Source organism: Danio aesculapii, chromosome 4 (assembly GCF_903798145.1).
Source record: "Danio aesculapii chromosome 4, fDanAes4.1, whole genome shotgun sequence".
NCBI classification, from domain to species: domain Eukaryota; kingdom Metazoa; phylum Chordata; class Actinopteri; order Cypriniformes; family Danionidae; genus Danio; species Danio aesculapii.
The window spans coordinates 764,726-780,621 of NC_079438.1; the positions used below are offsets into that span (position 1 = coordinate 764,726).

The window sequence follows — 15,896 nt, forward strand, 5'->3', positions numbered from 1 at the left end:
TCAGGATTGGCCTGAAAATACATTTGGCCCGGGTATTGACACTAGTGAACTTTTAAACATGTTGAAAATCAGGTGTATAGTGGCGTGTAAACGCTGGATAATTAATATCGAAATGTTACCTGACGAATCTGACATAAGCCCCGCCCATCTCTACTCTTCTTCCATAGCTCTTGTCCGTTCTAGTTCGCTGTGTAATTTAAGCGCATGCGCAGTGTCAAACAAAACGAGTCAACGGACGAAGTTGGAAACAAGACTGTTTGTTAAGCTAGAATTTTTAAAATAAGCGATGGGTGAGTATATTTATCTACCGCTGATCCATTTACACTATTTCCCGTAGATGTGTAACACCGAGAGCTCCAGTGCTTCTCTCTGCTGGGCTGTTAGTAGAGCATCACAGCTCAGATGTAAACAGCTAGTGCTGTATCATGTTAGGAGGAAACTGATAGACTTTTGTTTTACTGCCTCTAATGTTATTGTTCGTTTATTTGTCGTTTCCTTCCAATTACAAGTTTTGGTTGCGGTTTTGTAAATTAACGCACCTGTAAATATGCTTACACGCAAAACAGTGCATACATACATTTTATCTTCGCTGCTAACGTGAAATTAAGTATCATGTTTGAATAATTTGTTTCAGATATGTTCTAATATCACTTTAAATTACTGAATGACACTGTATATGTAAATGTACGTGTGTGTATGTGATCCTGCACGTCAAAACCAGTCGTATGTTGCACGGCTGTATATTTGACAATAGCTAGAGACACTGTAGTATGGGTCAAAATGGTAGACTTTTCACTTTATGTCAAAATTAATCAGAATGTTCAGTAAATGTCTTGTTCTTTGAAGATATCTAGCACATTTCCTACTTTAGGAAGTTACTTTGGAACTGCTGCTTCTTTAATGCTTTATATATTGTTTTTTATTTATTGCTTATTGAGGTAAAGTTGGTTTAATATTCATTCATTTTAGAACAGTAATGTGATGCACTGCTTTGAACGTTTAGTCTTATAGCATGTAAATATGACTGCAAAATAGGGCTGCACAATATATCGTTTCAGCAACGATATCACAATGTGCGCATTTGCAATAGTCACATTTATTTTATCTTCATGATGACGGCTTATAATATTAGACTAGATATTCTTCAAGACACTTCTATACAGCTTAAAGTGACATTTAAAGGCTTAACTGGGTTAATTATATGGGTTAGGGTAATTTGGCTCATTTTTAAGTTATTGAATAACGATGGTTTGTTCTGTAGACTATCAAAAAATATATAGCTTAAAGGGGCTAATAATATTGACCTTAAAATGGTGTTTAAAAAAATTAAAAACTGCTTTTATTCTAGCCGAAATAAAACAAATAAGACTTTCTCCAGAAGAAAAAATATTATCAGACATACTGTGAAAATTTCGTTGCTCTGTTAAACATAATTTGGGAAATATTTAAAAAAGAAACAAAAATTCAAAGGGGGGCTAATAATTCTGACTTAAACTGCATATATATATATATATATATATATATATATATATATATATATATATATATATATATATATATATATATATATATATATATATATATATATATATATATATACACACATTGAGATTATATAGCAACAGTTAAAAATACAGGAGATTTACTAAAGTAACTGCAGAGTTTAACTACAGTGGAGTAAAAGTGTATAATTTGCACATGTTTTTAAGCCCTGAGAGAGTTTAAAGCATTCAGGCTCAAGCAATTTTAGTGTTTGTAACTTTAATAGGAAATCAATCTAATGAACTATTTAAACAGTAAACTCTTTCCATTTCTGTACCTGAATACGATTTGTTTGCCTCGAACACCGTAAAGCACTGTTTATTTCACTTTTCTATTTGCTCCGTTGCATTTCTCTTCTCTTCTAATTTGTTTCTTACATTTCATGCATGATTCACTACCCTAAAGAATCATCCCAGTCAATCTAAAATGTATAAATTATTTCCAAATAGAGCTATTCATGGTGAAATTGTACAAACATGTCGCAAAAATACAAAATATGGCAATGTCAGATTTTTCCAATATCGTGCAGCCCTACTGCAAAACAACATTAGCTTTGAAAGTCTTTAGCAGCTAATATAATTCCACCATTTAGAATTTGCACACAATACTATTCTGAAATTGTATTAAGAAGTTTAAAGTCCAAAATGTGCAAAAATAAAACCAGCTTTACCTTAATTTAGTGCTTCAGATATACAGTGGTTTGAAAGTCGCCTTAAATAAAGTCAAAGTCAAAGTCAGCTTTATTGTCAATTCAGCCACATGTACAAGACATATAGAGAATCGAAATTGCGTTACTCTCAGACCCAAGGTGCTTAACATTGTTATAAATAAAATAAAAAAAATAAAATAAATATAAATAAAATATAAAAATAAAATAAATATTATTTATTTTATAATATAATATATAAAAAAAATAAAAAAAAAATAAAAAAAATAAAATGTTATTATTATTTAAATATCTCAACTCAATTTGTGATTGGTAAAATGCAACTTTAATGTTTTTTTCCAGTATTTTTAGTTTATTTTTATTTATTTTTTTGTTGTTTTTTGGCTAAATATAGTTGTATTCTAACAAACCATTTATTAATGGAAAGCGCATTTATTTATAGCGGTCAGGTGATGTATAAATCTCCAAAGTTTCCAAAAATTAACAGCTACGAATATGTTTTTGTGGTGATGGTAAACATGAGAGAATACACAGTTTCAAGGTTTACAGCGGTTTTGGAAAAGTCAAGGTTTTAAATCTGCCTATAAATGTCTATTATTTCGTTCTTAAGCTGTAAGTAAGTTTTTACGTGTTATTTTATTTCATATTTTTAAGGGCAACAGTATATACAGCAGAAAAGGACAGGGTTTCTGCGGGGACTTAATATGTCTTAAATCTAAAAATCCAAATTTTAGACCTTAAAAAGTCTTCAATTGACTGAAATATGGTGTTGTAAGTCCTAAATTGTTTTTAAACGGGTCTTAATTTTCTTTGTTCATGTATTGCTACCAAATCTGGCCAAAACCCATACAATCACCAACAATCATATCAATGAAACTTTAAACTTTTTATTTAAAAAGGTCATTTTTAACTCTATTTATCATAATGGTTTAGTTATTTTCCTTACAATAGCATTTGGTTAAAAGTGCTCCATGTATTTACTGCTGAGGACACCGACCTGGACAGGTTAATGTGCATTAGGCATGTGCCGGTATCACATTTTCATGCTGCGATTAATTGATTGAGCTTTTATCACGGTATACGGTATTATCACGATATTGTAATTTTACTAGAGAAACAGGTAAAAAAACACAAAAAAACTTCAGTTTCGTCAACTTAGTAACTTTAATAACTTTTTAATTAACTATAAGTACTTCAAACATTTAAATACAAATAAATATAAATAAAACAATACACAATATAAAAGTAAACTTGAGCAATTATATCAAAGTGAATGTGCAAAGGGAAACCGTCTTCGATCAGCAATCCCTCTGCATTTTTTTGGAACCCAAAATATTTCCAAACCTCTGACTTTTTTTTTTGAAGGGGGATAAATTGTCAGCAGCGTTCCTCCTTCCGCCATGCTTCTTCTTCGTGTGTGGATTATAGTGCGGTGGCAGCGGCGGCGCGCACACAGTGCTTCTACATGTGGGGATTGATTACATCAGTGTGCGCATCAGTTCTGCGCAGCATATACGCAGTGTTTCTTCAAGCGGTTGATGGAAAATAAGCTAAGGCGCGTTCTAAGAATATAAATTCGGATCTATTATTTTTCACGGTATTTTGAAGCGCCCGCGATAACAATATCGTGCATATTCATTACCGTGATCTATCGCATTACCGAATACCGGCACAAAAAAACATTTGAACATTCTTTTTTTTTTAATAAAGTGTATGGATACCAGTAGAGCTTGCTTGTTTTTACACAATATTTAAAATGTTTAGCTGAGAAATAAAATCTAAATTATTTTTTATTATTAACGTTTGTTACGTTTTTAAGATGTTTTAGTGGGATGCTGTAACATTTAAGTGAGACAGGTGTAAAGCTGCGGTCACATTGGGCTTTGTGTGTGCGAAATTCTGTCGTGCGGCACTGCGAAAAGGGGCGGGATTAAACAAGATGATTAGACATTAAAAAAGCGAACGATTGCTCCATGCTTTAAATTTCTGTCCAGAGAGGTCCTGTTTTGATCCTCAATTGGTCTCATGCAGCCAAGTGATGCGATTTCGCAGGTCAGAGTTCACCAAGCTTGAACTTTGCACCGCAGCAACCTGCGAAACTTGACGCATGACCCCGCGTTTCCGGTCTGACGTATTCGTGTGCGTACGAATGGAAGTCTATGGGAGGAAAAGTCAAGTGTGACCGCAGCTTAATGTGTGCGACAGATCAAGGATGAGGCAGGAATAAATTCTCTATTTAAGCTTTTTACTCGATAGTTGAAAATTATGTAACAATAATTGGAGAGGAAAAAGAAAGAAACAAACATTTATAATTATCTTTAAACAAAAACAACGAGTGTAAGCCAAATCAAAGAAATTAACAAAACAAAACAATCCTTAAAACTAAAGTCTAAACTAGGCGTCAAAAATAAATACAAATAAACACCGAAATCTTCAGTGTATACGACACCCGAACTAAACTAATTAAAGCTACAAAACTCAAAATACACAACTGGCAAACCACTCAAGCTAATCTAACAAAACATCAATCTAAACTAAAACAAACCGGATAAAACGGTCAAAGTTTAGAACCACACAACAACCATCACATTATGTTACGTAAAGCCAACGAAGTTCAACGAGCAAACTCGAATTACCACAGTAAACTGAGGTAAATCACTAAACAGCCGAAGCATAGCACAATCAAATTGCGTGGAGCACAGATGATACGTCGAGGCAGAGCGTACCCCACACGCTGGTCTGTCGGGGCTTTAAATCCTTGCGGCTCGTTCTGGGATTGGTGGAACCGACTTCGTCATAATGATGATGGACAGAATGGTAAACCAATAAGAAACCTAAAGACTAAACAAGCAGAGAGGAGGGTAAAAACAAAAATAGAGAAAGAAAACATCAAACATAACCATGTTTTATTAAATGTATTCAATTAAATATAAAAAAAATGTTCCATCTGGGCCATTTGAAAAATTCCTTCGCCTTTAATCCTTTATGGGTCTGAAATTTACTTCATAATGGTCTTAAAAATGTCTTGAGAAGTCTCAAATTTAACTCTGTGAAACCTGCAGAAACCCTGAAAGGAGCCTCCTCATCAAAAGCTATTGGTCAGCCCGCAATTCTGGAAGCGTCTGAAAACAAATCTCTCATAAACCAACATCCAAGCGTGCTGTGGTGCTGAACAGTGCAGTGGCTTTACTTTATAACCAAAGACAGTTAAGATATGCAGTGATGCCTTTTTAAGTTGTTTTTGAACCTGAGGACAGCAGAAGTCAGTGATTTATTTGAATTATTTAGCCTGACATGTTTACCGCTCCAAAGTATTTTAAATGTTTCTTAAAATGAAATCTATTGTGCTCAACGGGGAACGTTTTTTAACCCAGACATTTAAAAATCAACATAATTTGGAGCACTGATCGCATTACTGCGATATTTTAACCCTAGTTCATGCGGGTCGCTTGTTGACGATTGTTTTTCTCCGTCTGTAGATCTCGTCCCGTCTCTGTCCTCGCTGCGGCTCCTGGTTTCTCCTCTGCGTCTCGCATCCGCCTTCATGTGGCAGATCGTCCAGGATCAGAACGTGGAGCAGTTTGGAAAACTGGAAGAGTTTGTTTCGGTGATGACCAACCTCGTGCCAGAACTCTTAAGCAGGAGACAGAGGGCCACTTTGATAGTGGGGCTGCGGGCAAAGGTGAGGGATTATGTGCTGCTTGAACTACCGAGGTCTGCTCTCCTGACACTGTTACTGGGGTAAAATATGCCACCGTTGAAAAATCTGATTGAATTTCTGGAATATCATGGCATTTTGAAAGCTCTACCGCAGATATTTAGATGAATGGGGATTTTATTTAAATTATTTTCCAGGGAAGATCATGAGTTGTTATTTTTATGATATTTTAAGTGTTCAATTCAATTCCCCTTTATTTGTATAGCGCTTATACAATGTAGATTGTGTCAAAGCAGCTTCACATAAAAGGTCACAGTAAATAGGAACAGTGTATTTCAAGTTCAGTTCAGTTCAGTTGAGCTCAGTTCAGTGTGGTTTAATAATCACTACTGAGAGTCCAAATATTGAAGAGCAAATCCAACGATGCGCAGCTCTACAGATCCCGAACCATGCAAGCCAGTGGCGACAGCGGAGAGAGAAAAAAGTTCACTAATGGCGGAAGTGAAGAAAAAAAACCTTGAGAGAAACCAGGCTCAGTTGGGCACGACCATTTTAATTTCTCCGCTGGCCAAACGTCTTGTGCAGAGCTGCAGTCTCAGTGGCGGAGGCTGGAAGCTGGCCTCAGCGAAGACTCGTGTGTCTCTGGAGCGTCACAGGAATCAGTCTCATGTTCTCCACTCCTCCATGACCATCACAGTAGCTGCTCAGGATACGGCCTGGTCCAGGATTATGGAAACCTTGGGATCATCTCGTCGTTGGTCTTGGATCGAATCAGTGACTCTGCATAGTCTGAGGGCCTCGGGAAGAGTATCCCCAGGTGGAAATGGAGAATAAAGAAAATAATTAGCGTAGCTGATGTTCACAGCGTATTGCTTTCTATTTATCCCCACCAAAAAAACTCTATATCGCCTTTATTGTTAGTCCATTTTTACCAAGCCATTTTATTCTTATAGCCGATCGACTATCAATTATATTAAAATAATAGGATTTGTTTTATGACAACAAGCAACATGCTTTGTTTTGCTAGAAATGAGCGAGAACCGAAACGTACGTAACAATAGCCGCAATGTCAAAAATAAGGTGGATGGATCATAGAAGTTCAGCTTTTTAATCGGTGAAAATCATCATGGAAAAGTCAACGAATTTGGCTTCGAGTGGGAACTAGGGGTGGGCGATATGACCTAAAATTAATATCACAGTATTTTTCAGATTTTGAACGGTGACGGTATAATATCATGGTATTACTTTCAATAGCAAAATAATATACATCTCAAGGAAGAACGGACAAAAGAAAGTCTCACTTCTATCACTCTTTAAGTTTTGGTTTGGTTCATTGTAAATGCTCAGTCTCGTTATGAGCTGATCTTCATTTCTCTGTGTTGGTGGAATAAAGCAGGCGAGTCAGCCGCACCAATTTATGAGCAGACAGAGCAGGATTCTCATGATGACCACCAGCGCAATTCCGCTCTTTGTTATGAGCCGTAGTTTCAGTGTAAACTTAGTAAAGGTGAGTTTCTTTGGCGATGATGTGTACAGTGTTAGACTTTATATTTAGCGGACATTTGCGCTGAACACGCGGTGAATGCAACGCATCGAGATTCGGGCACCTTCTCCGAAAACACTCGATTGATCTCAGCTGGCGGATCAACATTTACCTCATGTCATGATCGCTGTCATCTGCGCCATTATTATTATTCTAACTTTAGGTGAGGTTTGCAAACCTGTGCACTTTTCACTCTTCAGCCGTTTGCATTTCCTGCAGTAACAGAAGCTCCCTGTTATCTGACAGCGGGAAGCGTTGAGTGACTGACAGCTAATATGAACCAATACAGCAGCAGGGTAGAGCGATTCAGCAAGTTTCTAGAGAAAATCAAATCAGATTGCACTAAAACCATTATATTCAGACACACAAATGCTCCCAAATATATTATGAGGGCGCATAGATTAAATTTCGGGCGCTCATGCGACCAAAACGGTTGCAATTTCGAGCACTGTAGTATAAGGACATGTATTCAGAACACAACTGAACGTTTGAAGAAAATTGAAGGCCTTATTATTTAGAATTAGCTATTATTGATGTAAATGCAGCCGTTCAAGGCGCATAATTGATTTATTACGGTATTGACGGTATTAGAAAATCCATGTCGTGGCGCAATGACACACCGGTGATGACTATGACACCGGTGTACCGCCCACCCCTAGTGGGAACCCTTCCACTCACTTCCATTTCAGACATGCAGATGCGGTGTGTGTGACGACTGGCGGAGTGAATTGAGGATTTCTCTTGTATTATATTAACATTTAATCAATTAGCAGATGCTTTTATCCAAAGCAATTTACAAGTAATCAACAAAGCCACGTAATAACATTTATTAGCATGTTTTAGTCATTTTATTTCAGTGAAACATTGTCTTCAGGGGGCTTTTTTTACTTTAAACTTTGTGTTTTTAGTAAACGTGATTAATCAACAATGGTAATCGCAGAATTCCTCAACATTGACCACGGTTGATCACAAGATGAAACCAAATAAAAATGAGAAATTGTATATATGTACACACAAACAAACACACACATATGAACACATACAGAAACCTGTAAATGAGTATAAAAGGGAGAGAAAAAATGATCAACATAATGTCAGAGAAGCACATAAATGAAAAAAAGTGTTTAATAAAATGATTGTAAAACTGAATAAAGGGAAAGAAAAGATAGTTTGTTGTCACCTATAAGTTAAGGCATCTTAATCATTTCTCCGATGTCGTTAAATTAAATCACTTAAGTTTTAATAATGGAGATCAAATTGTCGTGTTTTTAATTCCAATGAAGAATTGTTGAAATCTTTGCTCTGTTAATTAAGGCAGCGGATTGTTCTAGTCGAAAATTGTCTATAAAATAGTATAACCATTGCTGAACTGATAGGAGACTAGGAGGGAACCAGGAACTGATGATTGTTTTCTTTGCAGCGGTTAATCCTGAGAAAGTCAGGCTTACTGAAGAATCGTCATTCATTAGGAAAAGGCAAGGTTCAGGATCAGTGGTAGTTTCCAAAATTTGCGACAAGATGGTGGAGATGTTAATCCAAGAATTGAAGATTGGGAGACATTCCCGGAAAACATGGAAAAGGCTACCCATGGCCCCGGTATTACATTTACCACAAACAGAAATAAGTTTCATTCTAAAACGTTTTAGAGGTGTATAATCGATTCTGTGAGCTACATTGTAGTTCATCAATTGGTGGGCAGGGTTTTTAGCTGAAACTGAAATGTTTTGCCAAATTAAATCCCAATCAAAGCTGTGAGTCTCCAAGTTCTCCCTCTAAAGGGTTCAAGCCAGTAGGCCACTGGATGAGTCCCTTATGGGTCCCTGATGAAGGGTGTATCCCAAGGAACCCCATATGCCTCGAGTGAAGATCTTAGCTGTCTAGTAAAACCCACTAGAAATCTATTATATTAAAACAAGACTGTAGGTCAGGGAATGTCCTCAGTCCTTCTCATCATAAATATTCTCTAATTAATGCCTTCATCTGACCAGAGAGAGTAAGTGAATGGCTTCATGTCTCTGAGCAAGTAATAATTATTCCGTATTGGAGATTAAGTATAGAATTTTGATGAGTAGCTGATACATTTTTCCACCAAACGCCATTGCATTGGATATTGCTGGGCCTAATTCTTTGAATGCTTTTTTTGTAAGCTTGATTCCTGAAAATAGCAAATCTTGTAGTCTGTAAGGAGCAAGCAGTGATTCTTCTTCGGGGTGATTTTTGGATGACGTCACACACACACTGTTGATTTACTGTCAGTTCTTTTGATGACTTCAAAAACGTTGAGATCAGCATTCAATGCAAGTTGTCAATTCCGTTACACTAAAAGATATCTAGTAAATGACGTACTTACGACAAACGTCCACTGATTATTTCAATATTGAACCAATATGACATCTGTTTGAATGAGAATAAAATATGTATATCCTGGTATTTTTATATGCATATTCACCAATTAACCCCCTTGTGTGCTGTTTAGGGTGTTTGCATCCACTCTGGGGTGATTTTGAGTCTTAATTTGGCCACAACCTTCTCTGTGTTTCAGCAAATGGGATGATTTTTGCTGACAAACCTTATTTTGACACACATTTTGGGAAAATCCTTTGGAAAGTTTCTATAATTCAACAATACACTATTTTAAAGGGTAAATCGACTACCCTTTCATTATGTTGGGGGCTGTTTGTGCCCCATTGACTTCCATTATAATGACGTATTTATGCAAAGCCATGACAGCATATGATCATGCATTCTTGATTGTTGCTGGTTTTCCCTGGTTGTAAGAGGTAACCGTTGAGATTTTAACAATTTACATGGGTTAAAGGTTTAAATCAGTGTACTGACCATTGCTGAAGAACATTGTTTAATTTAAATGTTTATTTTAACCATATTTAATTTAATTTGATTTAAAACAGTATGCCTCATTTTTGAGCTGCTAATAAGCCTTTAAAAACATGTAGATGTGTAGTTGTCTTCAAACCGTATTCGGTTTGCGTTGTTTTGTCAGTTTTCTGATTCGTTTCGTTTGCTGTGATTGAACCCCCTAGATGATTCTCGAGATGTGTCGAGGTGAGCTTCCAGCAGACCTTCACACTGTCAAATCACACATTCACCAAATCCAGACTGCCGATTTACTGAAGGTAGGTCAAGTCTTGGGTTGTCACGATACTGGAATTCGTTACCTGTCGGTACTGAGATTTTAAAAACGTCCATTTCCCGCTAACATTTGAGCGCTGTTGATTTGCCATTGTGTTCACGTGCTCAACAGAAATGACTGCGATTGGCCGTGAAGGTCATCGGAACTCACTGTGTTTACTGAGTTTAACCTCAGATACAGGGACACTGGAGCGTTTTAAAGTCACGTCGATCAGCTGGTTTTTCTATAAGCTGACATACTAGCGATCTGTTGATGAATTGTGACTTTAAACACGATTATCTCTATAACCTGCTGATATATTGTACTTTCATGTATACTAGGGGTAAAACGATTCACAAAGGTTGACAGCAGAGATCTAGATAGCTATATCTCCATCCAAAGATGTGAATTAAACTTGCGCGCAACATGATATCATACAAAACATTTGCGAATAAAGCACCGTTTCCCTCCAATAAATGGACGCGAAGTCATTGTGGGCTTTACGCGCGGTGGCTTTTTTAGAAAGCCAACGTTTTCAGATGTTTGACAATATTACCTGTCCACAGGTGAGTGACACAGACATGGAGAGCTTACAGGACAGCGTACTTCAACTTGTCCTCAGCTTGCTAGAGGACGCCATGAAGCGAGAATACTTCTTTCAGGTCTGTGTTCTAGATCTATTACAAATGTACAATGAGTCCACCCAAATTAGACCCAAATGTACAGTTCATCTACTCGCCCTCAGGCCTACCAAGATGTAGGTGCGTTTCCTTCAGTAGCACGTTAAAGAAGATTTTGAGCTGAAATCGTTGTCTTTTGGTGACCTTATTAATGGAGGACAGTGGGTGAGGGCCTCTGCCATCATTTTGAGATTAAAATAATACAAAATAAATCTAAAAAAAGTTCTGACAGTGGTCTTAGGGGCCGATCACACATTGGGACGTACTACATTTGTCATTATAACATGACCTACACGCATCTCTTGCATCACTTCAGTCTCATTCATGAATTCTCTCATGGTGCATCATGGGATAGTGTAGCGTCCATTAGATGTGCACTTCAGAATCTCGCCGGAAGTAGTCAGCCATCCTGGTGCTCCTCGCATACTGTTTTTCCATACTATGTATGCTGCCCTTAGTCACAACGCGAAGGCTGAGGTTCCTTTTTCACAGATGTTTAATGCACTTATTGACACAGATGCCAACATCAACACCGTAGAACTGTATAAATGATTATAATAACAACATCAGATACATTCACATACATAAGGATTAAGCATACAACTTTAAAATAATTAATGAACAAAAATACATTCACATACCACTTTGCCTGCTTGTAAACTAAGAGAGGAGGGATACATCCTTCGAATTCTTGATTATAGCACTTATAACTTACAAAAGAAACGTAATTAAATCTTGCCGTTACTTTCCTCTTTCACTTTCATGCGAGTGCCAAACCCGGAAGTAGTATTTTAGCTGGGCAAGATGGGAATGAAATTAAAAAATGTCCAAAACCGTCAGAATGAATAACCTTTGCTCAAATAAACCATAGATCGGTAAATAAGTCAACAATAAGCATTTTAAAATTATCAAAAATTGAAAACTATACATATTAAACTAATCACAAGTTATTGAAGAAAACACGTTCAAAGTACACTAGCGCCATCTAGTGGAAACAAAATACCACTGCTTTATGACAGCAGTTAAACTATGAATTCGGACATGCCACTAGCTAGGCTTGGGCGGTATCCAAATTTTGATATCGTCAAACCTCCTCCCTATTTTACCTCGGTATACGGTATTACCGTGCATAATTAAAAAAATATGATGTAAGGCTCAGACAGGGTCACCAAACTGTTGGCTTGTGGCTAAACCATTCAGAAACTGAATTAGGTTAGGTTCGCGGTCACATGTTTGTCTTGTTCGAGATCTGGGCGGGATGCTCTCTCTCATTCACACACACACACACATACATATACACATAGACAGCACCAAGCCAGCGACGCACAGCATCACGCTCTCTCTCTCTCTCTCTTTCTCTCTCTCTCTCATTCACACACATATACACACACATAGACAGCACCAAACAAGCGACGCACAACACAGCGCGTTCGCTCGCTCGGGAGCGATATTGTTAGACAGTCCGCTCCCGTTCAAATTACACCAGAGTTACCGACCGCTCCCACGATTTATTCGGAGATTAATTCCCACACTGCAAGAAATCTGGTCGGCTCTCGAGGTACAGCAGCGGGAATGCAGACCTCTAGTTCGTATTCACCATGTCTCCCTTCTCGTTCGGTCAAAAACCCGTAATACTGCCAAACTGCAGAGGTTGCGTTCTTTTTCGTGATCTTGGTGCGCGACTCGCCATCTTACCTCACCTCTCTCTCTCTCCTCCACGCTGTCCCGCGATGACAATCACGCATTTTCAGCCATTAAATAAATAATATTTAATATTTAATACTTGTCTCCTATATAAGTGCATTGTTTTTGATGACGGTATAACGGTATTGAAACTGACACCGTTGCTATATTTCGATCCCGCGGTATACCATATTACCGCCCAAGCCTACCACTCACCTTACCATACAATATAGTAGGGAAATATACAATTCCAGACTCAGCCGTGGCCTCAGTGACCGCTTCTGTGTTCAGACGTGCATAGTGTGATTTCATATTTAGAGTGAGGAAATAAAATGATTTCTAATGCAAAACATTTGTGATATAATGAGAATGAAACATTCCTTATATACACTAAATATAGCATACGGACCCTGAGCATGCGTCAATACCACTGCCATATTGGTACAGTGCTCCCAGGACAAAAGTCATTCAACTGCACTTGGTCAAGACTAAAGCTAATCATACAGAGGCCAGTGCATACGGGTGTAGTAACGACAAAACAAAGCGTAAAGGCATCACATTTTATAGGTAAGATTGAGTTTATGATTTTGTATGTTACAAACTTTTAAACAAGTAACGTTATTGATGATAATACAGTCGCTTACTGCACTGATCATAAGGCAAAGTAGCAACAATTTGCACTAATTATAGATTATATCATAGATAAATGTATAAATGTGTATATATCTCTGGCTCTAGATAGCCAGTCCTCCACTGCACCTTGGTCCCACATTCATTTCAAAGGAGCGCTACCCTGTACCAAAATGGCGGCTCTGTTGACGCACTCCTTCCAATAGACAACAACAGCGTACACCTAATGTAAATATCTATGGGAATCAAACTAGTGTTTCTCAGTACTGGGTTGCAGCTGGAAGGGCATCCGCTGCGTAAAACAAATATTGGATAAGTGGCGGTTCATTCCGCTGTGGCGACCCCAGATTAATAAAGGGACTAAGCCGAAAAGAAAATGAACGAATCAAACTAGTGGTCTAGTGTTCGTAAAACTTTTGCAACTGAAATTGAGCTAGTTTGAGAACTTCAGTAGTGGTGCTAAATATTTTATTTCAATTTAGCTAAACAGATTTCAGGTAATAAGAGAGTTTTTGTATTTCAGGAAGTATTTCCAGTCGAGTACGGGCCTGACTTTGACAAAGCACTGCAAGTCCTTGTTGGCTTTTTTCTCTCCAGATTGGAGCAACTTCTGCCGGTACCGAACTTCAAACAGGTCTGATTATAGGAGCTTTTCAAATACCTTTCCATATCTAAATGATTTAGCTGCTAGCTGTTTAGCATGTTTTCAATTCTATTGTGTTTTAAGCTTCGGTTATTTTCATTTCAGCTTTCATTGTTGCTCAGCTGCCATCCTGGTGAGCTGGATGGGTGTGTGGACTCGGTTTGTAAATCACACAGTTTGCTGTCCTTGCTGCAATCAGATATTTGTGGGACTCTGGAAAAAAATGGTAAAGTTTAATGCCGGTTTCATTCTACATGTGCTTCCCATGTGTCATTTTGGTTGAACTCGGCTTAAAGCATCTTTACACAGCAAAGGCGGCACAGAAAACAAACCTGAAGTGGCATACGTTTTCAAAAATCTGTTTTCGTAAACATTTTAATGCGGCACAGTGTCTTGAATTCTGAATAAATCGGCTGTGTAAAGATGATTTTAAACGGTTAATGAGTTAAAGAAAACAGAATAGCTTTAATAGCAAGACGATATGAGAACTTTAAAGGATTAGGTGACCCATAAATTTATATTAAAGGAACACGCCACTTTTGTTTTGGCAAATAGAGGAAAACAGTTCAGTTTGACCATTTTTGCATCCATTCTGACGATCTCCGGATCTGGCGGGAGAACTTTTAGCTTAGCTTAGCATAGGTGATTGAATCAGATTGGACCATTAGCAACTTGTTTCTAGAAAATAGCAGATTTTCTTTATACACAGTGTCACTAAAGAAGAGGCAAACATTAAATAGGAAAATCATTTAAAATCTTTGGTCATTTTTTTTAATTAGATGCTAACGGTCTAATCTGATTCAATGATTTATGCTAAGCTAAGCTAAAAGTGCTTACTGAAGAGCCAGAGATTGACTGAATTAATAAAAAATGGTAAAAATCTGGTATGTTAGCCTAATTTTAAAAAGGCGGAGTGTTTCTTTAATTTCATTTAAATATTTGGTAAACTGAATAATGGAAAAATCACACATTTATGTTAAGATACAGCTAAAACGCATGTGACTAACCGAGTAAGCCAGTGTTGAAGATTAGATTACTTGTTTTCTGCAGTTCTTCCATCAATAGTGGAGGATCGAATAGTCTCCTCGTTGTCACTGCCTCCTGTTGGCGACTCGGTCATTGTAAACCAGCAGAACAATGATGCCACATCACTTCTAGAGGAGTCGAAAAACGTACCAAAACAGACTGTGGACAAGACGACACTGACGGGTGATCCAGAAGTCCAAAATGAGGGATGCAGCTCCAACAGCGAATCATCCTTCAGAGACAGCGATGGAGAAAAGGATACAAATACTGATGAACTGCAAGAGTAAGTTAACAGTTGAGTTTTACCATTCACTTTTAATCCGTCCAACCGATCTCCAGGTCTGGCGGGAGCTTTTTTAGCTTAGCTTAGCATAAATCATTGAATCGGATTAGACCATTAGCAACTTGTAACTAAAGAGAAGTCAAGCATTAAATATGAAAATGATCAACTCTTGGATCATTTTAGAACGAGATGCTAACGGTCTAATCCAATTTAATGATCTATGCTAAGCTAAGCTAAAAGTGCTCCCGCCTAATACCGAAATTGGATTCAAAAGTATGGTATGGTGTGGGCATGATGATCAGATAGTCAAAATGCTATCCATTTACTAAAGTCGATGTTATTTTTGTATGAATATTTTAATTTACTATATAATCTCGTGATATATCTCGGATCACAACATAGGACCTTTGC

The 15,896-nt window shown here is 37.4% G+C and overlaps 1 protein-coding gene across 1 annotated transcript; it reads left to right on the top strand.

Annotated features, from left to right (window-relative positions):
* The first annotated feature begins 201 nt into the window (after positions 1 to 201).
* Positions 202 to 15,504, top strand: LOC130222727 (uncharacterized). Its single transcript, XM_056455257.1, has 7 exons — positions 202 to 290; positions 5,689 to 5,891; positions 10,452 to 10,544; positions 11,107 to 11,202; positions 14,057 to 14,167; positions 14,282 to 14,402; positions 15,227 to 15,504. Exons 1-7 carry the CDS (start codon positions 287 to 289, stop codon positions 15,487 to 15,489), a joined length of 891 nt encoding a protein of 296 aa, XP_056311232.1. The 5' UTR covers positions 202 to 286; the 3' UTR covers positions 15,490 to 15,504.
* Positions 15,505 to 15,896: the final 392 nt, after the last annotated feature.